The 27862-nt window shown below is 37.4% G+C and overlaps 1 protein-coding gene across 6 annotated transcripts in view; it reads right to left on the minus strand.

Moving 5' to 3' along the window:
* The window catches only part of PTK2 (protein tyrosine kinase 2), a 200127-nt gene that overhangs the window by 58849 nt on the left and 113416 nt on the right, over window positions 1–27862 (minus strand). For all 6 annotated transcript variants that reach the window (XM_021387143.1, XM_021387148.1, XM_021387146.1 and 3 more), the window contains 9 exons: window positions 27431–27510; window positions 25834–25896; window positions 21183–21237; window positions 16452–16592; window positions 15632–15709; window positions 14538–14645; window positions 11696–11813; window positions 3569–3599; window positions 1447–1499 (listed from right to left, as the gene is read on the minus strand). In XM_021387143.1, the coding sequence (XP_021242818.1) occupies window positions 1447–1499; window positions 3569–3599; window positions 11696–11813; window positions 14538–14645; window positions 15632–15709; window positions 16452–16592; window positions 21183–21237; window positions 25834–25896; window positions 27431–27510 (727 nt within the window). The remainder of the gene's footprint in view (window positions 1–1446; window positions 1500–3568; window positions 3600–11695; window positions 11814–14537; window positions 14646–15631; window positions 15710–16451; window positions 16593–21182; window positions 21238–25833; window positions 25897–27430; window positions 27511–27862) is intronic.

Below are 27862 nucleotides of genomic sequence, written 5' to 3' on the forward strand. Positions count from 1 at the left end.
TACTGGTTTTGATTTTGGTACTAGAAAGAAAGAGAAGGGCATTTGCTGGGTTTAACTGACTTTTGCTTCCGTCATTACGAGCCAGCTTTGTGCTTTACAGCTTCTTTGATGTTCACCTCCTGCACTTTGCTAGATGCTATGCTCTAACCCTGGCTCTGCAGCAAAGCTCCCATTTGGCTACCAGTCATCTGTATGCAATGCCCTACACAGCAGGGGTATGTGGTATCACAGCTAACTTCCCTACATTAACATAAAACCACTACCTCGAAAGAATAAAGAAGAATTAAGAGAGAGAATATGCTTATCATGCTTCTTGCTCATCTCCTTCAGTGCCCTAAAACTTGCTTGGTGAAGGAACAAGAATGCTGTTTGACTCTGAGAAGTTATGTTAACTGATGAAGATCCGTTATACTTCTGCAGCTTGATAAACATTTTAATTCCAGATCCTCTCACCTATTTTCTTGCACAAGGTCTATATATGGATTTCTTATGCTAGCAGTGAATCTTAAACACCTTTAGAAAAGGTTAAGCGTGGGGAAGGTAATCTGAAAAGAAGGAAATGAATCAAACATCTACGTAGCATTTCTCCTTCTCTGTTTTCTGAGTATGTGCCACTAAATGGTCACAGAAACGTTCCAGTGGAGCTGCAGCCTTCCTGCACGTCAAGGGTGGACATTCCACAGGGTCACAGTAATGGTTCTTGAGGTCTGCGGCCAAACACTATAAATCTATATGAACGTACCACAATCTTAATGGCACTTCCACACTGCAAACCTCCTTTATAGATAGTATGCATAAGTATTTAGAAATTTATTTCCTACTGAGACACTGAATCAATCCCTCAAAAGGATTTGCTGAGAGCCCGTAAAATAAAAATGTTTTTTCTTGAGTATGAAAACTTAAAAAAACACAGTAACTGACAGAAATTTTAGAACCCTATAAGCTATAGAAACAACATATACTACATTACATGCTCTTCCTCCAATTAGTTTGGGGTTTTCAACAGCAAAAACTCAAGTGCTTTGATCTGAACAGCAGCTACAATAAATTAGCTATTAAGTTTCCTCTTTCAGAAAAGTGACGATTAATATTTAATGGCTTATTTTCACTTTTCAAAGCTACCCCCTCATAACTGACACACTGTCAGGTAATTTAAGATACAGGTAGTTTTGGTAACAAGTAGTGTGGCCTAAGTGGAAATACTGACAGCCTTGCTTTCAAGTATCCTGCCCTGCTTCCCTGCACAGACGTGGCTGTTCTCACAAGCAACACTACACAGGATAGCTGCAAAAGTTACTCTTTATGAATTCTACTGCAAAGTCAGCACAGCTATGGTCTTGGGAAAATCAACAGCCATGGAGTAAGAAGTGAGCTAACTGTGAGCAAAAATCTGTCTGAACATCTGCTAGCTGTAAAAATAAACTTGCATTTTTTTCAGAGCCTTACCTGATACAGAGACTGTGTGAGACCTTACTCCTTGCTTCTCATTGTTGGCCAGCCTGTAAAACAGAGGTTTGAATCGCTGAATGCTGTACATTCTTCACGGTCACATACACTGTGAATTCATCCTAACAGGGCACCTACTGTAATTAGCAGGGCCAATCCATTTTCCACAGTGACAGATTTTGAGGGGGAGAAAAGTCAGAAAGGAATCTACCACTTCAAACCCAGCTGGGGGAGTAAGAGTGGAGAGAACGTGTTACCATTTTAATCAGAAAGCAACTTTACAACAGCGGAACAAACTTTAAGAAAAACAAGCGAAACAAAACTGTTAAAAAGCTTTAAAATTAAGCAGTGCATGACTCAACATTGCCACTGTAGACAATTTGATGGTCTCTCATCCTTCTGTATTAAATACTGGAAAAAGAAATTATGAATTGAGTTTTTGTCTGTAAGCTGATTTATCCTATAGAGCAATTTTAAATTGATTTGCATATCAAGTTAATGAAGAAAAACAATTACAATTAAACTTTTTTAGCTATAAAAGTTAATTACTAACAAATTCCAACAAATTTTTCTTGTAATTTATGTCACGTACTCATGCATATGTAACCATAGTTTTAATGTTATGAGAGAAGAAGAGTACAGCACTTCATGCTTTGAGAAATCTGAAATTTCATCTGCCAAAGGCAAATCTTTCCAGATGGTGTTGGCTAGTACTTTAATACACTTGACAAAAGACCATTCCCCTGCTGTCAGCTGAAGAGCATATGTGGTGCTCTTGTTTAAACAGACTCAGGAGTACAACGCCAGTTTTGGTAAACCGTCTCAAAACCAGGAAGAAGTTTCTCCTTTAAACCTTACTTTATCCTAGAAATCCCTACAAACAGAAAAAAAACAAAAACATTAAGATGAAAATTCTGTAATTAGAAGGTTATTCTGCGTTTCTTGGTTGTATTTGTTCAAGTAAAAATTTTCGTCTCCTATGTGAGTGCATGCTGCTTATCAACCTTACTGCTTCCTGCCTTGACTTTCACTTGTTTTTCTTCCCTGCATTTTATCTCTTCCCTTTCTGCACTGTGAGCAAGCTACCACCTGGCTAGTGTAGGCTGCAGTAGGACCTGCGAAGGAAGAGCGATCACCAGTATCTGAGTGGCCTTTTTCTTGCTGAATCAGGAATAAATCATGCTCCATAATCCATTCAGCAGTTTGAAAAGTAATAACAAAAAAGGTAGGCTCTCTCTAGGAGTTAAGGAAGAAACAGAATGAGGTGGCTGGCGCAAAATACGTACAGTTCCTGTTCCCCAAAGGAAAAAGGAAGAAAACACAATAAACTGCTAAATTTCTTACGGCCTTTCAACCATTAGCTGTTGCTTCTGGATACTGCCTAATAATGTTCAAGGAAAACAACTACTAAATGCAAATACCTCAGATAGACTATCACCATAAAACCACTCAGAGAAAAAGAAATCAGATCTATTTGCCAGACATAGATTAGGATTGTCAATACATTTAAAATTATTATTGGATATGAATGTTGATAATTACCATATTTTAAAAAATAGATTAAAAATTCTTTGCTCTACGAACACTATTCTTTATTACACTCAAACCTAGAGACTCCAACTCAGGCTGACCCCATTATGGAAATATAATTTGGAAAAAAGAGACATAAAAGATTTATGATATGAAGAAAATTTCTGTATTTTGCACAAAGAGTAAAGCAGACAAATAGGAAAACCAACATTGTAGACTGACCTACAGAGAGGCTGAAGTGACAAAGATTGTTATGCATCATTCCTATAATTAAATTTACTTATGGACTCAAAATAAATAGCCTGAATCCCAGTCAAGCTTTTTCCAAAACATCCTACTTTTGTTACTGTCCAATATCATTGATGCACTATGCATTTCCTTCCCTCATATTTTATTTGTGGTATCTTTATAGTTTAATGCTGCTGCCAGTCATTTATGCCCCATGGTTCCAAGTGACTGCCTGCTATTTGTCCTAGAATCCAAAGGCAACAATAAAAATTAGGCATATATAAAAAGCGCCAAGTGTCACTTAAAACTATTTTTCAAAACATTTTTCAACTACATATATATAAAAAGAAAGCATTAAACTTACTTTGGTATTGATGGTAAAGCTCTTTCACCTTCTGTGTAAAGAAGAAGAAAAGAGAATTAAAATTTTATTTCAGTTTCCAAATGACCTCTCTCAATGTGCAATAAATACAAGGCTGAAATAGTAGCCATCACAACCTCCCAGGGAAATTGTGTTGGCTCAAAAGACCATTCAATACTTATATCAACAGCAGCACATCAACACAACTCCTTCCAACTAGCAATGCGTACATTCTGGCAAAGTCTTATCAGAGAATAATAATGTATACAAAATACAAGACTCTTTTTTATTCACAGTAACTCTGATAAATCACCTGCAGAAAGTATGACAGAAATCTCACGTCTCTACTGAGAAACGCTTCTCTCATTTCCAAGATGTGTTAAGTGTATATACAGTATGTAAATATATACATATTAATATTCTATATACACACATAAATAAAAGTTCTGAAATCAACTTAGACTTCCAAAGAAGATTACTGATATAAATCTTTAATGTATGTAGCATATAATATTAACTTCACATTTGGTTGAAATTATACACCAGTAATGCCAGGAAGCCAGAGATGAGGTCATCTTCTTATAAACTATCTTCATATCCTCTGCCAATCTTCCTTTGATAATGGCCCTGTGTATAAAACCTTGGATGTAAATAATCAAGTATTTTGTCTCATGTCTCTTTGATGAGACCCTCATTACACACGTGGAGAAGGAAGATGGGGAAGATACTAATCCCTTAGTGAAACACCAACAATTTGAAGTAGATTGAAGTATGCAGGAAAGGAGAGAAAGAGGGCAATTAAAACAAGTATCTTCCTCCAAATCAATGTAGCACTGTCAAAGTGACCTGAGAGAAAACGGAAGAGCCATGCTTTTAAAAAATGGCGACACAGACTCTTTACACAGAACCATGTGATTTCCAGTTTGCCCTGATCCTGTGCTAAATTTCTGAAAACAGGTTATGTTCTTCCTCTGCCCACTGCACTGACCAAAATGTACACACATAATTTCCAAGAAGTGACCAAAAATGCCCCAGCTCTCCTCTGCTCTTGTGTGGACTTGGGCTGCATATGCTCCTCCCTCCCTACAAAGCAAGTGCACATCCTCCAGATCCAGCTACAAAGCTAGTGAGTTGGGAGATTGGAGCAAAAAGAGGTAGGCTCAATTTTAACTAAAAGTGTAGAAGGGCAAGAGGGTCCACCATAAAGTGCAGAAAGGAAAAGAGAGCTGCAGCTCAGGGTCAGATGGGCTTGCTGCAAAGGAAGATACAGGAAAGAAGGGAAACAAAGAGCTGTGATTCCTGGAGATGGCATAGTAGCCTGGCAAAGCATATGAGCAAGCACCTGGGAAGTGGAGGGTGGAAAAAGGACAGCAAGATTATACAAGAAGCATGAGGCAGGACAGGACATAAAGGTATCGTAAAATGTTAGAGAAAATGGTAACTTCTGGAAAAGGAAAAAAAAGTCAAAGACCCAGAAAGGTACTGTGGAGTGACAAGTGCAAGGGCAGAAGCTTGAAGCTGACAGCCTGGCACCAAAAGGACTGGAGATGAAGGGTTATCCAAAACACAGAGACTAAAATGGGCACAAGAGGCATTCACACCGGATGGAACTAGACAAAAGACATCAAGCTTTTAGAAGCAGGCATATAAGTCCTGCCCAGCACCATGCAGTCCTCCCTAGAGTTAGGGATAAGACTCAAAAGCTTAAGCATCATCTGGTATCTCTTGATACTTCCATTCACTGTCATTCTGTGAAAGCATCCTGTATTCCAGCCTGCAAAACTTGATAGTTATGATACTGCTGGTTACTCCAACACCTCTCCTACATTTGGCAATGAATTTAATGGTGAACCCAGTGATACTGATATAAAAGACTTGTAATACATTCTTTTTAAAGGCTTAGGAAATGATACAAACATACAGACCTCTGTGTTAAAAGAACTGTATTGAACTGCAGTTATCTTAATCATTTGATATTTTTAACTCAAGATAACTGGAGCACAATTAATGAATTGCTATTCAAACTAACTATCCTTGATATTGAAAAGGTAGTTCAATTGCATATTAACCACACACTATTCAAAATTGTCTTCTAAAGATGGAATTTTAATTTCCTCTTTTGTGTGCATGTGGAACTTATCAGTATCATATTTGAGGACTTGAGAAACAATTCTGTAACACAGCAGAACCTGAGTGCTTTGTTCAAAGATTTCAAATGCAGATAAGATTGTTCCTCTCTCCTGTAAGCAGGCTCCAAACCCTCTAAAAAGAGAGAAATAGAAAACAGGTGGCAACTAGCATTGTAAGTTGAAGTCACTTGCTACATATCAAAAATGATCTAAGACAAATAAGTATAAAAGCTAACTTTCCAGGGCAATATTAAATTTCCTCACACATATCTCCCACTCTGCTTCTACAGCTCCCCACTTCACTTACCGAACAGCATCCAACTGGTGTGAAAAATAAAGCAAGGATCATATCATAACATCTCTTTCACAACAAAATCCTGATTCTACATGGCAAGAAACCCATTTACGGATTTTATGAGATAAGGAGAATGTGAATAGAGGTGGCATTACATAGCTAACAAGTAATAACATGGAGGGACACAGAATTGATCTGAGATTACATGAGCATTTCATAAGACTTTGGAGTCCATGATTTGATTACCATTCTGTTATTACATTTACGTTTTCATGATTGCTTGTCTTTCAGAAAGCTGTTGCATTTTCAACTTCATCCACAGAAAGCATGGACATTAAAAAGCAGAGCACAGCAGACAACAGGAAGAACCAGTAGCTCTGAAATGGGCAAGCCTTAAGCGATAGGATAACTGCTCTAAACATAAAGAATAGTTCTGATGATGCTGGAATGAAGAACTGTGATGGAATCGGAGAAAGGCAGCGTGCATGAACTGTTACCTGGTGTAGTACTGCATTCAGCTCTGGAGCCCCCACCGTGACACTGACCTGTTGGAGCAGACAGGGGCCTCATGGCCCCCATTCCTAGAGGAAGGCCATGAGGATGATCAGAAAGATGGAGTACCCTTCCTATGGAGACAGGCTGAGAGGGTTGGGATTGTTCAGACTGGAAAAGAGAAGGCTCCAGGAAGGCTTTATAGTGGCTCTCCAGTATCTTATAGTGAGTCTCCAGGAAAGGTGCACAGGGACTCTTTATCAGAGAGCGTAGTGATAAGACAAGGGTTAACGGCTTTAAACTAAAAGAAGGAAGATTTAGATGAGATATAAGGAAGAAGTTCTTTTCTATGAGGGCGGTGAGGCACTGGAACAGGTTGCCCAGAGAAGCTGTGGATGCCCCATCCGCAGCAGTGTCCAAGACCAGGCTGGATGGGTCTTTGGCCGAAGTGAACTAGTGGGAAGTGTCCCTGCCCATGGCAGGGGGTTGGAACTGCATGATCTTTAAGATTCCTTCCAGTCTAAAGCATTATATGATTCTATGGGGGTGAAAAAAGATTTGTCCAGTGTGATAAAGGTGTAAGCAGCCATAGATAGCTATGAACTGGTGCAAGGAAATGATAAAGAGGAAGAGAGGAAAGTAAAGACTCTAAGACAAGTTAAATGAATGCTTGTTTCCAGATTGGTAAAAAAAAAAAAAAAAAAAGCACCATCATGCATGGCTTCTATCTAACTAAACCCCCGCTATTTCTGATAATTTTTCCTGTCTTTGCATGCATGAAAGCATGACCAATTTTATTCTCATTAGCAGCAGAACAATGCTCTAAATAGATCTGACCCCTCATCCTCTTGGTTGATGTGTGAGGAGAGGTGGACAACATGGCAGCCCTGGGGAGAAGGAAGGAGAACGCAGAGCTGTTTGTGACCAACATCTGATATACGCAGGACACAGCACTGACCAGCCACAATGGACAATGTCCCTGTTTTGGTCGCTGGAGATGAGTCTCAAGTAGACAGTCAGATACTGACAGGGAGAATGGGAAAAATAAGCATACCACAGAATCGTTTAGGTTGGAAAAGACCTTCAAAATCAAGATCACTCACACATCTCTCGTATACCTTCAGGGATTGGGATTCCACCACTTCTTTGGGAGGCCTGTTCCAATGCCTAACCACCCATGAAGAAATTTTTTACTAATGTCCACTCTAAACCTTACTGGCGCAACTTGGGGCTGTTTCTTTGTGCCCTATTGCGTGTCACTTGAGAAAAGAGAGCAATGTCTCCTCACCACAACCTCCATTCATTACTTATAGAGCATGATGGGCTCTCCCTTCAGCTTCCTCTTCTCCAGACTAAACAGCCCCGCTTCCCTCAGCAGGTCCTCATACGTCTTGTTTTCCAGTCCCTTCACCAGCTTCATTGCTCTTCTCTGTACACCCTCAAGTACCTCCTCACATCAATAACCTGGTAGTGAGGGGCCCAAAACTGAACACAATATTTGAAGTAAGGCCTCCCTCATGCCACGTACAAAAGAGCAACCCCGTTTCTAGTTTTGCTGCCACACTATTTCTGATGCTGGCCGTTGGTCCCCTTGGCCACCTGGGAACACTGCTGGCTCATGGTCAGCTGTTTGTCAACTAATGCCCCCAGGTTCTTTTCTGCTGGGCAACTGAAGTCACTTTTCCCAAAGCTTTACCATACTGACGCATGGGGCTGCTGCGATCCAAGTGCAGAACTCTTGTAGAAAAACATCAAAAAACAAGACAGAAAAAGAATGCTGCTATCAAGTAGTATTACAAAGACTTTCTATTTCACCAGAGAAAACTCAGTTAAAATCCATCTGTGTGGAACTACTGGTGAAATGGCACAACAAAGCTAATAGTATAGATGCCTACACGCTGTTGGGATACAAACTGATCACTTCAGACAGTATTTCCCAAGTTGGCACTCATCTTTTCAGTTTTCATGGCTGAATTATAAGTAAACACTTATTTGGAGAATGTCATAAATTTTTAATTTTAGAATTTTGAATCACTGATGTCCGAATTTTCATTTAGCTGCAATCATTTTATATCCAAAGGGAATGTTTAAATGTGAAATGTAAAGGACTAACAATCAGTTACCTATTTCAGTTACCCAGATGTTTTTTCCAGAGTATTTTTCAGCCTTGTTTAAGAGTTTGACAATTTTACCTAGCAAGCTCATTTCAACTGATTAATAAATTCAAAACTTAGACACTAGACTTACATCACAGGATAGCTACTCAGTGCACAGTTCAATCACTAAATAGCAACTTACTGTCAGCTGAAGTTTTTAATCTGCCATTCATGTATGCACTTCTTAAGATTTAATTATGACAATGCAAACACAAACATTAAGGTTCAAGTTTCTACAATTGTCTAAACTGACCTATGCAACAAAATTATTTATGCCAAAAAAAAAAAAAAACCTGGATGAAGATATGCCAAGTACTGCCCAGACCTTAAAGATTACTAAGTGATCTCACTAGATTAAGAGAAATTGGATTACTAGCAGACAGCAGGGCAGATTATATCACAAAACCACAGGTTTCTTATAGTAAGCAAGGAAGATAGTTGATTTACAAAGAAACTTGCAATGAACATATCTATTTAAAATAAAATTAGAACGGGAAAGCTCATGGAGGGAAAAAAACACATCTGTAGTTTCCAGAGTTGTTACATTATTTGCTTCTGATATGTTTCAAAGCTTACTGTGGGAGGGATTTGGGAACACAGATAATGGTGGGGACAGCTCTTCTACAACACTTTTACTTCGTATGCTGAGAATTGTTATGATATTTGAACAGAAGAAACCTCAAAAAAAAAAGCTTTTTAACTGGAAGGATTCTGTTAACGTCTGCATAAAGAGGAATGTTCCAAAGTGCTATACAATGTTCCTTTAAGTGAATCATTGTTTGTTTGCTCTCTGTTAATACGCACACTAATATAGATAACATGCAAGTAAGTACACCTCCTCCATTACATGCATTGATTTACTTTGCAGTAGTGCCTACAGGCAAACTACAGTGCACGGCATAGCTGTACCTAGTACAGTATAACAGAAAAAAAATCAGAAGTCTTGCCTTGAAAAGTACTTAGTGAGTCTAGAAGACTAACAGCTGAAGAATAAGTAAGTCAGATTAGAAGGATTAAGGAATTAGAATGAGGTGAAAATAAAGCACATGATTTTTTATTGACATTTGCAGCAGTAGGCTAGGACCCATTAGCCCTGTTAGTCTTACACGGCAGTTGCTTATATGTATCATGGAACAGGTTATGTTAACAAAGACACAGTAAATCTTGTAGAGATTTTGGCTGGGAGCTTTTTCCTCGATTGTGAAAGAAAAGCATAGAGGAAAATAGAGTAGGATTTGGCAGAGAAATGGCAAGAGACATGCCTGGAGCACAATCAATGCCACGATGATCAGCAATGGAAGATCATGAATTGGAGGAATAGAGCTAAGACTTCAGGAAGACCATAACTGCCTGTGGAAATCAGCAGGCAGCAGTATTTTTTGGAATTAAGAGCATTTATGTGTAGATAAGAAATGGAAGCCATTCCAGTTGCGGAGAAACAAGTTGATAATTGCACTGACAGCAGAAACTAAATGGACCAAATTTCTGAAATATCATCGATGCAAAAATGGCAAGAAATTGACATTTTCTACTAAAGTCAAAGCTGACAAATTGCCAGTCCACTGGCAGTACTGGAAGGAAAACTCTGGGAGTGAATAAGAAAGAAAATCCAAATCATGATTTTTCAGAAAACTTAAGAAATTGTGAATATTTTTTAGATAAAAATAGGCATAAAAGATGAACTCTCAGAGGTATACAATAAACTAGAGAAGCAACGCCAACTCTATTGTTCGAAGAAAGATAAACTACCCTTATTATTGATGCTAGCTTATCCTTTTGGTGTTCAGTTTTGGTGCCAGTGGTTCAACATCACTGAATTGCATGCAGTGCTGGCTAGAAGAGTGGAGCTAGTGTTGAAAGGGAATACATTCCTTTGTATGGAGACGAAGTTGCATGACTAATGCAAATTCCAACAAAGCTGCATGTTGGCATGTTGGAGCTACAAGTTAGTTGCACACTTTAAGAATCAGAAGAAACAAACATACAAACTTAAGAACAACTTGAGCAATCTTGAAGTGTTATCAAGATGTCTAACACCCTAAAATTACGTTTCTTCATTACTGAACAGTCAAGTTTTGGAACTTTTTTTCTGCTGTCTTGTTTTTTTTTTTTCCTTTTTTTTTTTTTTTTTTTTTTTTTTTTTTTTTTTTGACAACAGAAGATTACAGGCTAACTTCAGAGCCATACACAGGCAGGATGCTAAACGTGGGACTATGAAAGACATGAACTATGTCTTTCACAACCCCTTCAAACAATTAAACAACTACAGAGCAGGGAAAACCAGATGCACAAAAAAACAAAAATGTGGCTATAAAAAAAACTTAACTTCAAATTGTAGAGCTTCGAGAATGGCTTTATGCATATTCTTTTAAGACAAATAGGGAAGTAGGAAATAGTTTATTGTTTTAGAAACGAGAAACGTTGGGTGAATTTTCATAAGCAAGGATAAGTATAAAAAGACAGAAGTTTCTATTTTAAGGGGCTTTGACTGGATATATTTCAATAATAAAAACTAGCTGAAACTAGAAAAAAATCTACTGAAATATAATTAAATTATCTCTTTAGATCTAGATGTAGCTGTACCCTTATCTCAATGCCTCTAGCTTGTAGGTTGCTATAAAAACAACTAGCCATCAACAGTATAAAATCCATGCTTTGCTTTAGTTCTACTTCATGAGAAAGGCTCACAGGACTTCACTCAAAGTTTAGATAATAAAAAGAGAGATTTTGATTATCCGGGAATAGAATTTTCCAACGTTTTCCAACATTACAGCTAGTCTCACCTGAATGCATTCTAACTAACACCTCCTGAATGTCCACTTAGATATTGAGGTATCATTTCAAGATAACAGGTCCTTGTTAAGAGTGCCTTTAATTTTCAGTGGAGTGACACTGACTGTCAGTGTTTACCTTAGCAAAAATACCTCAAGTTTCCTTCTAGCAAGACAACAGCCTCCAAGTGATGATTCTGAAGCTACCTTGTGTCTTCTCTTCAAGCGCAAGATAATTTACCAGTAGAACAGAGCACAGCCAGTACCAGAATGAAACACCTTCTTACCTTTCTGTGGCCTGATAATAAAAGATTGCGTGGCTCCATTCACCAGTCGGCAATATCCATCTATCAAGTCAGCCATATTCTCTGCAATGGTTAAGGATGGTGCTGTCACTGTCAGAGGCTGAAGAAGAAAAAAAACAAGGCACCAAACAAAGAGGTATTATTGTAGTTGCAAACACTGAGTAGAACAGCTGTGTCATTGCATCAGAACTTCACATACACTCCAAACAGTAAACAGAAAAATGTGACTGAGCAAAGAATTATCAGATTCCGGCTTTACTTTATATGTAGCACAGCTGAAAAACCTTCTACCCAACTGTAAAATTGATATAGGTCTATTCAGTGGCTTGCTAGGCAAACTTTCAGTCAATCACTGATCATTACCATGATTTTAAGACTATAATCACGACAATTCTGTGTAGAAGCTGCTTATTCTGTATAATAAGATACCTTAGCTCAGGCATATCCAGCCTGTGACCCACAGGCCACATTTGTGATTCCGTACAGCTCACAATGTATCCACCCCCTGCCCCGTGCCATTCTGGCTGATGCTTCCCCACTGAGTGGCCCGGCCCAGCTCCGGGTCTGCACACATCACTCAGCAACAACCAAATAGTCAGTGTGCTATTAACACTGTGTCAGCTGAAACAAGGGTACAGGGAGGACAGTGCTGCGCAGTTCTGACTCCAGCGATGGGTTATAACTGCATGCATTCTGATATGTTGGCTAAATACAGTCCCCTGAACATCGAAAATTATACAGCCTTGCTTTCCGTTTTGATAAAGGAATTTGAGAATAGGTTTCAAGATCGCAAAAAAAATCATCAATTTATGTCTGACTCCATTTTCAGACAATATAAATACGTGATCTGCAAATTTTCATATGCAACATATACAGTTGCAATCAGATACTCAACACGGAAGTGATCATGTCCCTTTACCAGACTTTCCTAAGCCCTATCTTATTAGAGAAAAATATCCTTTACTTTACAACCACATCTTATTCATGTCATCACTTTTTGGCAGCATGCACATTTGTGAACAATTGTCAAGGATAAAGTATAGCAAGATTAAATATCAAAAATCTTTGATGAACCCATTACAACATCACTAAGAATTGCAACCACTTCCACTGAACTGATGGAATAATCAGACTAATGTGTTAATTTGAAAAGGTCAAACATCCCAATGGCTTTATTTTTTTTTATTTTTTATTTTTCTAAATGGTTAAATAACAATATTAAAATTTAAAATGTTTTGTTACTTGCATATTAACATATTGTATATTTTACAAGAGCTGCTCTGAAAGTAATGCCTCCTGTTTTACGATGTTGGGCCACGACATCAGATGCAGATCTTTGGTATTGCAGCAGAGGTTGAATCTTCCTGTCAATATTCCACTACAAATTGTTGTCGTGTGACAGACAGCAGCAGAGGGGCAGTCTGACTAAACAGCATCTGACATGGAAGTGCATATGAAGCAAAGGTGTGCCCATGAATTCCTCTGTGTGGAAAAAACAGCACACAGTGACATTCACTGATGCTTATGAATGTTTACAGAAAACAAATAGTGGATGTGAGCACAGTGAGGCAGTGGGTGGTTTGTTTCAGCAGTTGTGACAGAGACTGTAGGACACAGTTTCCATGCAAATAAATAGGCTGCACTACTTTCAGAGCAACCTATGTATATGCAGCCCAGGACAATTCTTCTTCACTCAGTGTAGCCAGGCAAGCCAAAAGGTTGGACACCCGTGCCTTAGGTGGTATCTTTTTTCCCACTCTTTGGGAACAATTTGTTCTTTACCCATCACCTATCTTCAAAATGAACTGAAATTGAGACGGAAGAGAAGTGGAAGAGGTGAGGCATACAGGCAAACAGGCAAACTATTAATTTTAATAACACTGATACTGGAATCATAGAATGGTTTGGGTTGGAAGGGACCTTGAAGATCACCTAGTTGCACCCCCCTGCTCTAGGCAGGGACACCTCCCAATATTCCAGGTTGCTCACAGCCCCATCCAGCCTGGCCTTGAATGCTTCCAGGGAGGGGGCATCCACAACCCCTCTGGGCAACCAGTTCCAGTGTCTCAGCACCCTCACAGTAAAGGATTTCTTCCTGATACCTAGTCTAAATCTACCGTCTTCCAGTTTAAAATCATTTCCTGTCGCTACATGCCCTTCTAAATCCTTTGCACAGATTTGCCAACTTGCCCTCAAAACTCCTCTATCACAGTGACTATTTTCCAGCGTACAAAGGCAATGATTTGATTTCATTTCCAACTCTTCCTCCATGTAATATGAGGGAAACACTACTTTCATTCTTTCCCTTTCCACAGAAGTGAAATTACTCAGTTTCCTCTTTAGTGCACAGCATCATACGCATACGTAGGCTACCATTAAGATGCATCTAAGAGCTAGTATTTTCAAATTAAAACACGTAATGACATTTATGAGTATAATGAATGCTCACATTCAACTTCCCCGACCCTTTAAAGTATAAAATCAAACAACTATATAGAATAGCTGGAATGCAAAATTAAAACAAATAAAGCAATGGCTGTAGCTACAGGAGGAGCAAAAGAGTTTAACAATAACTGAAGTCTTAGTGTGCACATGTAGTTAGCCTGTCCTCAGCTTAAACTTGCATATGGAAATGTGAGGAATACATTTAGAACAATATACTCGTCAATTAGGCTGACAGAAGAAAAATTCAGAACAACGTTAAAGGCCAGAACATGAGCACAACATATAAAGAGAGTACTGTAATTAAGAATACAGAAATTTCACTTTTTTACTTAAGGAATACCAAAGAAATCAAGTTTATCCTAATTGTCAACTATCATACCTCAGGTGCACCTGCTATCTTGAGTTGCAACATCCCTTTTCTGTCCTTGTCTTCACTGTTTGAATACTGAATGGTCTGTACTTGATTAAAATCTGCCAGGTGAGTTGGCTGCAGGATGACAATGGAAAAAATGTCAACATTAAAGCAAAATAGTTTGGCTTTACTCCTGAAGCATATGTAGATTTTGATCTCTGAATTATGCTTTTGGAAGTCTGTTTCTCTTTCTACAATCAATCTACCGGGCTTTTCAATTTTGTTCTTTTGTATTTCAATATTTACATATGAAACCAAGTACCAAGTTTGCCTACAGAGGTCACTGTTGAGTAACTCTATGCACACACTGAAGAACTGCAGAAACAACTTCTTGGAGGTCAAAACCAAAAACTTAACAGATACCCACATGGTACCTGCACTCTGAACATGCTTACGCATCATCAGACCGATGTGGAAGATACATTTTTAGCTGGTTACAGAATCCTGCTCTCTAAATATTTTCGATACCTCTGAACGATTTTTAACAGAAGTTGGACATACACTCAACTTGCATCATGACTGTAAAGGTCCCAAATATTTTGCTGAAGTACCTGTCCAAACTAGCTGCCTTACACCATAAATGCTGTAAAATGGTCAACATCAGGCACTTAAAAAGTTGTTAAGAGAACAAATTTGAACAAATAAGCCAACAATGACAGCACAAACACTAAATACTGCATCACTGGTTTTTTTTGGAACAAGTTTTTTATTTAGACATCCTCTCTAAGAAAGGGGGGAATAATTTAGAATAATCTGCACTTTTCTTGTTAAAAAGTCCCCACTAATGCTTCAAACTTGAGGTGAGCTTCACTGGGTACAAAAAGCAAATGTACAAAAACAAATGGAGTGCTAAGGTTGACATGGTCTCTCTACTTAACCCAATTGTGTTTCCTACATCCCAAATCATGAGTTAATATCTGAAGAACAGCTTTGTGTGTTGAATTTCCCAGCTCTTTGAGTTTAACCTGAACATTTGTCATTCATGTCATTCATGTGAAGTTCAAGTCACAAGAGGTCACAGTTATGAAGTCAGTAACAGAGAGAAGAAAACAGAGACTTACATTTGCACCCTTGTCTGTAAGGTAGCTGATTCCTTCTTCTGGGCCAATTGCCAGCTCCACTGAAATAATCCAGCTTGACTTCGAATTGAAGGAGAAAGAGAAGTCAAATTTCAGTGTGTTTACGGGAACACTATCCTCCAATGTCATCAATACAGTTTTCAGTAATTCATCTCTAGAAACTTCTGAACTCCTCAAACATTGTAAGATATTAAAATATAGTAATTCTGTCAGTAGCAAAACTTACGATGACAGGCTTCCTAGGGGTCTGTTCCAATCAATATGAGTTTCCATGTGCTCTATTTTCTGTCTACATGAAAACTATATATTTCCTTTATTTCCTCTTCTCTCCTCATGAACATTGATGTTCATATTCTAATTTCTATTCAAATATCTCTTTTCACAAAGGTTGCAGACTTAAAGGCCTCTCTCAAACTTTATTTGAAATTGGAAGAGATTAAAAGGCATTAGAGAAAAATCTACAAACAAATTAAAAGGAATGAGAGAAAATTTACAAACAGAAGAAGCTGAGAAGTCTCAATTCCTCAAGAAACCAAGTAAATAACTGCTCAGCTATCACAAAGGAAAGACCAATAATTAATACAATTCTTATCAACTTAATAAATGTTGCTTTTTAACAGTGCACTGAGTAAAACTACAAATAAAACCAATATAGTTTATATTTATATTTTTAATATTTGTCTGTGCACTCTTCTCTACATCAACAGGTGAACCAAACAAGAATTAACTGTAGAACTAAGAAAACCAATGTAACTTGTAACTACAACACATATCATGGTGACTGTAGCATTCCTCTACTTACACCGAGAGCACACTTGAAGCATTCCTTGTCAAATCTGTACACTGGAGAGAGGATCTCAAAGAATTTCAAAATACTTTCTTCTCTGTTAAGGTTGGCAAATTGTCGAAATGTTTGTTGGATTAATTTTCGTAGTGTTTTGGCCTGTTTATGAAAATGTTTAAAAATCAATTACTTTACATCTGATCAGTGATGATGCATTTTAAGAGTTTCAGTCACTCAGTATCACCATCTTTATTATTGAGACTCAGAAAATTCTCAAGAAAAAAAGAGATGCTTCAAAACATAATTAACAGCTCTGTATTTAGAATTCTTTCTTGGGAACAAAATTACTTCTGCTATCACTAGCTAATAATGTTTTGATTAAATTATATCATACGACAACACACGAACCTTTGCAGGAACTATTTTTTCTACATTCCACGCTTCTCCCAACATCTTAACTGTCTACCAATAGAAAAGTACTGCCATCAGGACCTGCACCTTCCTACTATGTCTTACACTTAAATGATTGTTCTCCTATCTGGCAATCATAGAATGGCTCGGGTTGGAAGGGACCTCAAAGACCATCTAATTCCAACGCCCCTTGGGGCTGGCAACCACTAAATAAGGCACTAAATCACGTTTCTGAGGGCCTCATCCGACCAGTAGTATCTCAGTCATAGCTTCATCTTCATCTCTGCATGCAAGTATCTCAGACTACCCATAACATACTGAATTCTTAATGTCTGGTAAGATGCCCCATAAATTTCAGATTTAAAAAGAAGTAAATTGAAAATTTACATAAAAATTAAAATAAGTATTTTAAATGAAATGTAAAATGTTTTAACTGTCTTGTGCATCATTGCATTAACTATTTTCACAGCAGAAAGAGCAATACAAATTCCCCCTCCAATAGCCACAGAATCTGTGACAATGAGATGGAGCAAGACATCTGCTTACATATCCTGACAAAGCACGCAGAGGATCCAGACTTTTAAGCAACTGCATTTTTAAAAATTGGGTATCTAAACTAAGACTTGTGAAAAGCAAAATATTTTCCTGGGGAAGGCTGCCACTGATATCACGATAAAAGCAGAATCTGAAATGCAAACCCTTGAACATGCCCCAAAATGGAACAAGCAGTGAAGAATCCCAAATAAAAACATCCTGACTCTGGACACCAGAATTCATCCAGACACCGCCAACAGAAGTCCAGCAGCTCCTCTCATCTGTCCTAATCATAACAGCATAAGGATACTGTTTAAGTAGTGCAGAGCTAAGTGACTCAGTTTCATCACTGCTCCCACCACGTAGTGCCAAAGTGTCAAAAACAAACACAACTATTGTTTTTTCCTGCCCAAAGCTAGTACTGTGCCAACAGTGATTGAATGGGATGTTTTAAAAAAATCACCTTTGGTAATACGTATTTCTAATCTGTCTTCCAACTAACAAGAATAGTAAAAGTTAAAGCCGTGTTTATTTTTGCAATATGTCAAGGTTAAGACAGGAATTACTATTGTTCCTCTACCAAAACACATCTGACTGTCCTATTGTAACAGCATTAAAGCTCTTCATTCTTTCATGTTGCCTAAAATGGCTCCAGGCACTACACAAATATAAACTTCCTTTTGGCGTTAGCACTTCCAGTCAGATTAGGCATTCAGTTTTACAACACCATGAAAGAATATTCAGAACTCTAAATAGCCAATTTTTTCAAAACTAGCACTAAGAGAAGAGTGTAATAGCAACAATCAAACGGTGTTGGATATTCCATAAAAACAATGATCAGTTTTGGAATGACACATATGTGGGCTGAGAAAACTCTCATCTCAACACATAAGCTTTATGTTACAAAATGAACAAAGAAATCTGCTGTTTTGTTGTAACTTTGAATTAATCTGTCAGTTTAGCAGAACCTTCTACCAGCTACCAGCCAGGATGTCTCCATACAGCACCCACAGTTGTTAGCACGCCGGCATACTGAACCCTATTGTGTCTCAATGTCCTTTCCTATGTAGTGGAATCGTAAGAATCATAGAAGGGCTTGGGTTGGAAGGGACCCCAAGGATCATAAAGTTCCAACCCCCCTGCCACAGGCAGGGCCACCAACCTCCAGATCTGGTACTAGACCAAGTTGCCCAGGGCCCCATCCAACCTAGTCTTGAACACCTCCAGGGATGGGGCATCCACAGCCTCTCTGGGCAGCCTGTTCCAGCACCTCACCACTGTGAAAAACTTCCTCCTGACATCTAATCTAAACCTTCCCTCCTTGAGCTTAAAACCATTCCCGAAAGTGGAAGTGATCTACCTTTCTTATAGAGAAAACTGAAGTTAAGGGAACTTAAGATCTTAGCCTTAGCCGGACATCTGGCAAACACTAGGAGCAAGACACTACAGTAAGTAAAAAAATCTGCTATGTTGAAGTTCTCCCAAGTAATTCAGCCACACAGTTGTTGAAAGATACTTTATTCTGCCCATTATCTGCTTTGCTGGTTTAATGTAACATGAGCTAGACTTCATGCATAAAGGGATACGTTATTTGTCACTTTTAAGTCAATGAAGAAGACTTACTATTTGCATATAAGCTTGACCTTAACTTCAGATCATTAATAAGTCAGTTGCAAAAAATAACTTATTCCATTACAAACTTTTTATGAGAAACAAATGACTTCAAGAGAAACACATCTAAAATGTATTAAAATATTTTATAAGAACAACTTTTTTTTTCTCTGCTATTTCTCAAAGCACACTCTAGAAAACAGGAAAATAATCTGTGAACAAAAAAGAAGCTGGTTAATATCCATTCCCACTGCCCACTGTTGGCATAACGTAAGTCAGTATTTTCCCCCACGGTGATCATATACAGGATATATCCACACAGATGCAGCAAGCATGGCATAGCAGTCACAGCTTCCCAGAGGCACTATTTACTACAGTAAACACAGGTAAGTTCATTATTCTTCTCTAGTGAAGTAATGAAAATAGAAGGCCAGTTGACTCAGTAACTTCTCTGCGCTTGATTTAGACTGACTTTTTCTTTCTTGAACATGGATAACCAGTGCTATTAGCAGAATACATGCGATACAGGGCACTGTGACAATGAGTTCATCTTTCATTCTGGAGAAAACTCCCCTGGCACTTCTGGGTCGGCACTTGCTTTCTTTCACAACATCATTATGCTCTGCGCTCAGGCAATATACAGATGTCTTTAAAATGCTGATTTCTTTAATGAGCTCCCCCCCAAAAGATCTAATGTCTACTTTTTAAATCCATGTTTGTCTTCTAACACTTTGCACTGTTAAATATTTTAATTCTCATTATCACAGCTTTTTGGTCTTCCTCTACATAAGGTGATATTCTCTGTGTAGCTGTCATCTTCTAAATGTGTAGATCAACCAATTTCATTACCACTGCAAGACTGAAAATTTTACCTCACTAACAGAGAAAAACACTTGTTTTTATCTTTAATGGCCATCAGGAGCCCTCCCTTGTCTGCCAGTTCAAAACTATTGCTCTTCTTTTCACAAACTAAATGAGACATTTAATTATTTGAACTAACTTATTTTTAATAGGGATATTATTTTCATTAAAAATCAGACTCATGTTTCCTTCCCTTGTTTTTCTCTTCAGATATCCAACATTTCTTCACATCATTACAAGTTTCTACACAGCTTCACCTTATGGCAATTCCTGCTACTTCTTCCAACCATTCATTTCATAATTTCTAAAGCGCAATTTTCTTTGTCAGTTTTCTGGCTCCTTAATATTATTTTCTGAAGCAGTTATTCAGTCATTTATGTCTGGAGCCTTTCACCACAATTTCTCCCTTTAGCGGTTCCAGATAATTGCTTAAATTAAAATGCAGAGGGATTACTTAAATCCACTTGACTTCATTAGATTCTGATTTTCAGAATTCTTTTGAAATGAAATGCATTCAAGACAGACCTTTGCTGTTTATCCTCCCATTTAAATAACAATGAATAATCTTCATAAATCTGAAGTTAAATTCTATTTGCAACTCCACTATAAAACCATCACTGCTTACCAAAACCAGTTCTAAAATAACAATTTATGATTTATATTTGCATATAAGAACAGCAGATGCATTTTACCGTGATATTCATATCTAGACTACTACAGCTGTAACACTGCTTGGAGACCATGCCTAACCCTCCCCTTTTCAGGGTACTCCAGGAAAATTTTGCATTTTTCACTCTGTGAACATATGGACTTCAATAGAAGTGAGATCTGACTAACACTTATAGTCCCAACTAGGATTATCATAAATGGAAATGGCTGGAAATCTTCCTTGAACGAGCTGGCTACAGTCTTGAGCATGAAAGGCAGAATTTGGTTCATCAAGCTGACACTAAAAATGTATTTTTCTTACATGTTCCCATCCTCCTTCTCCAGAAGCCTCATTTCTCTTTTAAGAAAGAAAAATAAGTTATTTGGTAGCAGAGGATCTGAGGACTTGTTTTAAGCTTTTGTCTGCAAGGTTAGAGAGGTACTTTGCTCACATCAGCTCACCAAGGCCATGTAAATCGCTGGCTTGGTTCTTCCAGTTGCATGCCTCTACTTGAACTATGGAGATTTACGTCCTACCAATTTGACAGGCAGATTTGGTATTTTTTTCAGCAAGACTACAACTGCATGCCAATTCACTTACCACTATATATTGAAACTGATAATGCAACTATCAAATTTCTGAAGGATTTTTTTTTTAATATAGTTGATTGGAACTGCAATTACCTTCACTGAATCTAGCAAACTCTTCGGAAAAAATCGTCTCAAACCGACATCTTTTCTGAAAAAAAAAAAAAAGCACACATTTTAAATAATAATTTATAAAATTGTCAGATACTAGCATGCTGTTTTTGAGGGTGTCTTGTGTTTTTTGAAACTAACATATGCAATGCAATAAATTATTTTCACTGTAAAGTGACAACCTCATAATCCCTAATGCAGCACAATTAATATGCTAACTATAGCCACTCCACAGCAAAGAGCAGAATTCCTAGTTTAAACTCAAACGATGCCCAATTTACAACAGATACCTGGTGTAGAATGTTGGCTCAGGCACACGGAAGTTTTCAGAATAGCAACCACTGACTGCACACTTGAATAATTTAAAGAATATTGAAAAAAAGGAGAGGATTTCTCACAGTATCAGCTCAGTAGTCGTGCTGACAGTCTTTCCACTACCATCTTACCCAACGTGGCACCATAATTAATATTTTTAAATTTCTACTCACTTTTTCCTCATACTGAACATCTGGCGTTAGCTTTCCCAGCTTTTCACTGCATATGATCTCACTTCTTGCATTCACAAGTCAGGATCCTAGTTCTTTTTGTGAGCTTGGCTTCCGTAAACTAAACTGCATCCAGCTCAATTCTTCAGACTTACAAAGAGGGTTTTTTGTGGCTTAGGTGTGCTGCATCTACCTTATGTCTAACATGCATACGTCTCACTACAACTATGCATTAGCTCAGATGCCAGGGAAGTTGCCTGGGGAATTACTGCCAAAAGAGGCCATCATACAGCCAGGTATATCAAATGCTGCATGACCATGGGCTGGTTGTATAGATATTTACAGAACATCTGCATGAGAAAAAGGAAAAACTGAAATAAAAACGTAAATAGGAAAGGATGTACATCCTTGCTTCTCAAAGGTATTAATGGTAACGTTTCCTCCCCCCCCAAAAGGAATAAATTTGATCAAGACGTTACAATCTCTTTAAACAAAAACCCTTCGCTGCTTCTCGAATGAGTAAGAATGCTTTCCATGACAGCATGTTTTGCAGAAACAGAAGTACAACTGGAATTTTTACATTTGACAAAGCAAGAAAAGCTGTTAGCCAGCTTGAGAAATACAGTAAGTATTCATTGCTACCTAGCCACACAAGAGGAAAGCCAAAATTAAAGTCAATATAAAAAGCTTACTCAAAATAATGAAACAGGGTATTTTTAAAGCTCTCTAAAGACAAATAGCATATAATTTTACCAAATGTACTAAAAACACCCTCAACCAAGAGGAGGAGAATGTTCATGCACAGCAGTGAACGCTGGCATCTGTGCGATGACAGTAAGCTGAAAGACGATAAAACTTTCATAAATGTTAATTCCTTTGATGCATTTCTTCTCAAATGCAAATTATATGCGGTTTATCATCCCACAGTTAAATAAGTCTAACATACTATTACCATCTAAATAACACGCAAAGACATTTTGACAAGGAATATATTAGTTTAACATTAAGCATTTTAGAGAGAAATGGTGATTTCAAAAATTAGGCACCCTCCATCACTCCGGTATTACTCATCTCAATGGTACTGCAGCACATGGCTGCCATTCTGCTGCTGTTGGTGGTGAAAGGAATTGGAGTTTTTGCACAGATCTGTATGCAATACATTTGGAAGAAATTCTTATGCAGAGCATAATGAAACATAACACTTAATAAAACCTGTAATAAAGCATTTACGTTAGGCTGAAAATTTATTTACTGAAGAATTTAACATAAGAACCATACATATTTATGCCAAATTTATAAATAAGAGTACAAGCATTGTAAATTCAAACATACCGTTTTTTAAACACACAACCCTACAAACTCTCTCTCGCCTCCTCAGCCTCACTGCATGAGGATAAACCAGATCAAATCTATTTTCTAATTGCCAGTAAGAGGTGATTAGAAGTGAGATCCTGTCTCATAAAGTTTTTCCAGTTTTATCTTTAGTTATCCTACTTGAGGACTTAAATGTATTTTTTTCTTCACATACAAACTTCAATAGGATTAATAAAATACTAACTACAGATAGATGATACTTCTTGCCACATAATGATAAGCAGATCTAGGCAAGACATATCTTAATTTCTATTTTTCATCTCAAAGTTGCATCAAAAAATATTATTAGATTAACAGAATAGACTTGAACATGCTCTTCACAAAACTGTGGATGCAGCTGTTTCTTCCTATAGCTCCCATTGTGTATTTGTAATTGTTCCTGTTCTATGCTAACAGGCTTCACATTTATTATGAAAAATTCTTCTTTCATCACATCAAGGCCCAACTATTAAAGACTACTTAACAATTTGATTCTATCTACCACTTCCCATCCAGATTTGGTCTTGCATGAAAATTTGATCAAAGATGAATATACATCAAATAGACATCTGACAAAGACAGGCAAGGAGCAATCACATCAAATACAAAAACGTGCTATGCAAAAACGCACTCAGCTGGTTAAGCGCCTCATCAGTACTACAACCAACAAAAAAGGGAGAGAAATAAAAAGCCTCACTTGAGAAATAAATATTGCTTGTGTAAGAAAACCTTTATAGGATAATTAAGGTGATATGTTCAAATGAGTACATTTGGCACTTTTCACAGACTCTTACAAGCTTAAAATTATTATCTACAGCCACTTTAAGGTGCTTTTATCCTTCATCTCTCTCTCTCAGAGATTTATATGAATCCCATACAAAACACATTTTGCTTCCAAAACTGTAAGACAAAAAATAACCAAAAAATCTTGAAGTGCACAACTCAACGTTTACTTTTTTTGGCATGGCATTAAGCTGTTACATTTTGCACATCATGATTTTGCTTCATTTTGCTCCTGTCTTTCACCGCAGTAATTAAGGTAAAATCTACAAGAAGAGTTACTGTTTGGAAAACACATGCATTGCAAGAGACAAGTCACTGTTAAACTGGAAGCGGCCTCATCCTGCTGAGTCCTACAGGAGCTCTTAATTGCTATAATCCTTAATTGATAGTGTACATTATCTGTTACGAACTTTGCTTCCTTTGTCTCTCTGAAGTTCTTAATCTCATTACTAATGCCTCTGGTTCAAGAGTTACCAAATTACTGACTTAAACATACCTCCCGTGAGTTCTTACTGAAATACACAAACTGTAACCACAGCAAGTCACAAGCTCTTGACTTCTTCAGGTCACAGTACTTTCATATCTTTTTATATTAGCTTTTGGCCTTTACTAACTGTTTATCTGGTTCATTTTTTGGCCCTTCTCATTTTATTATGGGTCTCCTCACCCAGGACATTTCGGCTGGTAGCTACGGCATAAAATTGAAATCCTTAAAAAATAGTAATAATTCAAACAAAAGTAGAACTTCTTAATTCTACACAGATAGAGGAAGAGCATATAAGATTCAGTTATTCTTCCAAATTAATAAATTAGCTTTACTCTTCATTTAGAAGGTTGAAGACGGGGTTTTAAACTGGAACGTTGCCTCTATCATACTCAATCTGGAAGACCTACTTCTAAAGATTAATTCAGGGATTCCAACAACATACAACTCTAGCGAGAGTCAAAAGGCCAGTAGGGGACCTTTACCTCCCCCCAAAATGCTAAAATGAAACTATTACCACAGAGGCAATATTAAACAATGAGATCTAGCAACTTGTGGCTGTGTGTACAGTACAACCTCCTGCTCACGTTCATCATACAGAGCAGTCTCCTGTTAAAAGTATGCACATGCAGCACTGTCTACCTTCAGTAAAAAGGCTGAAGATAGGGGAACCTTGTAATGGAATGCTTGAGAAGGGTGCCCATTGCAGTCTAACAAACAGGCAATTCACAAAAGATATCTTTACCAGTTACAAATGTATGTGGTCCTCAAAATATCTCAAAAATATCTTCACAAAACTCAATTGTGAGGAAAACCCTACAGAACAACTCCAACATATTCTAGTTTTAGAGTGTATTTTCAGAGGATTATTAGAATTGAAGAACACATTGGACTATGTACGTATGAAATACGATTCCTCTAAATTGACACAAAGAAAACCAGTTTTCACACTCTGAAATTTCTTAAGGAATTTGGATTTTTTTTTTTACTTAATCCGATCTACCATACAATGCAATTAACTAACCAAAATAGTTTCAGTATATAGACATCCCTTGGTTGTCTGAAAATTTGTGCTACATAAAAAAACTAAAACTTTTAACTGCAAGGTCACAACTCAAATCCACATATTAGCAAGTAAAGGAAAGAATGATACCATAAGCAGTTTAAGTAATTCAGACTTTACCACAGATTAGTCACAACTGAAGAATGCAACTGTATACAGAAAAACATTTAGAAACAAAAAACACCTTAGAACTAGTCTTGATGATCGCATAAACATTAGCAAAGTTGAAAAAATCGTAAGCTTCATGATCAAGTTTAAACAACTTCAACTCTATTTCCCTGTACCGGAGTTGGAAGTGTCCTTCCCACTACTATGCTTTTAATTGGTTTAATCGTGTTTAATGCGCTTGAAAATCTCAAGAATCTTCATGAATTAAGAAATGACAACAGAAACTTTCTTTTAAGGACCCAAAAGTAATATTCCTGAATAAGAAACAGTTCAAACCACAAGCTCAAACACTATACTTACTCTAGCACTTCGTAGTTGGATTTCTTTTCTAATGCATTGCCTCTCATCTCTCCGTAGGATCTCCTGAAGTCATGAAAAACATTTGAAATCAACAATTATTGGATAACCCAGCCTAAAACTACAGCCAAATCTTTCAGATTTACCTTTAGAAACCATTTGCAGAATGAATTCAAGTATTAATATTCTTACGTTATTAACCTACCTCAATAGAACAGATCTCTATTTTACAAAATAATTTCACACTGGATACTGCATGGGACTATACCAGTATTAGAAGAACTTCAGCCCACTCTAATTGCATTGCTAGCGAAAGAAGTGAACCTCTTGTTCAGCAGCTCCTTTCCGCTCATTTCAATGTCTCCCTCTGCTCTGTAATAGCATTCATATCTATGCATGTAACAGGGAGAACCCAAGCAAGTTGTGAATGATGAGAACCAAGTTTCAAGCCAGAAACATTCACAACATTTGTTCAAAAAACATAAAATATTAAGGATGAGTAGAGGGCTGGGATCGTTGCTTTTACTGACGAAGTGTGCCACAAACACTTGCAGTGTAAGTCATCTACTAAAAATGCTTCACCAAGGTGAAAATGTGCTGAAGAACCACTACATGCTACCACGACAGCCATGGAAAGCAAAGTTTGACTGACAAAATAACTGTGGATTATGATATTCATTATATGTTTTGAAATAAGGCACTGGTAGTTCTGTCAGCATGACTATCAGCACTTATACAAAGAATTTCTGTTTTCCCTGTGCCCCCGTGCTTACCAGCAAAACTTACAGCAAGGACATCAGGTTTTCCTACAGTGCCCATGCAGTTACACAGACCTAAATTCTGTTTTATTTTGGAAAATTACTGTTTAAAGGACACTTGTATTCTGCGCTAACAAGTTTACATTTCCCATGAATTTCTTATCGAGTTTACTGCTTAGCTAATCTCCCTGTGCAAGACAACAGCATAAGAAAAGCAAATGTATCAGGCAGGAAATTCTCCATAAATCAGAAAAAAAAAAACATAAAAAAAGAACAAAAAACATGCATTTCAAAAGCTGATCTGGGAACTCTCTCAAGGATCTACTATTCTGATAAACTTATCTTTATTTTCCAGCTGTCTGTAACAGTTGACAAGAACACCAAAAATCCCCAAAAGAATCACAAAGATTTAATTATTTGAAACCAGCATATTAAAATTGAGTAAATGCAGACAGAAAAGGTAGCAGCACTTATCTTAAACATTCTTTAGATGCAAGATTTACAGATGCGCTATTAGAGGACTGTTTGCTAAATAACACCACAGATGAATTGTTCTTTTAATGTCCTTCACTGTACTCTACAAATGTTTGAGTTATTTAAATGAAGAATACATCCAACAAAGGCAATAATCAAGAGGTAATTAATTAAAATTTTGAAGTTAATTTTAAAGATCACTGGAAATTGAGAAGAATGCAGCCTACTCATTTTTTGTTCAAACTACTTTGTAGCAAAAAACCTGATATTCAGGTACTAAAAATCCATGAACTGTAATGAGTTTCAAAATTAACGTACATATTCTGTCAGAAGTATGCTGAATAATCAATAAATAATTGTCAGCTTACCTGATTTCAAGGCAACCCAGTTTCAAAGCAATTTCCTGGTCCACTTGATCTGCTATCTCTAACATATAGTCATTTTTCACCTACAGCAAAAGAAATAGGTATGCATTAGTTAATAAAAAAAAAAAGGACAAAACTAGCGCTGAAGAACTTCACTCCGCAATCACTGTCTTTCACGCAACAGGCTTTTCTCCACCAGTAACATACCAGTACAGTGCAACTTTTCTAATAGCTTCCACTATGCCATCATGAGATCATAAGCTTGCTATTGAGATTCTAAAGCCTCACTGCAGAAAGTCCTGAAATATTATAAAAAACAACGAGAAACTGCAGAACAAAGAGTAGATCATAAATTATGAGATAAATACACTTTATGCAATTGGGACTCATTCAGCAACTCAGCATGTTGACGAAACAGTAGGTTTTTAATCCAAC

This window comes from Numida meleagris, chromosome 2 (genome assembly GCF_002078875.1).
Source record: "Numida meleagris isolate 19003 breed g44 Domestic line chromosome 2, NumMel1.0, whole genome shotgun sequence".
In the NCBI taxonomy this organism is placed as follows: Eukaryota; Metazoa; Chordata; class Aves; order Galliformes; family Numididae; genus Numida; species Numida meleagris.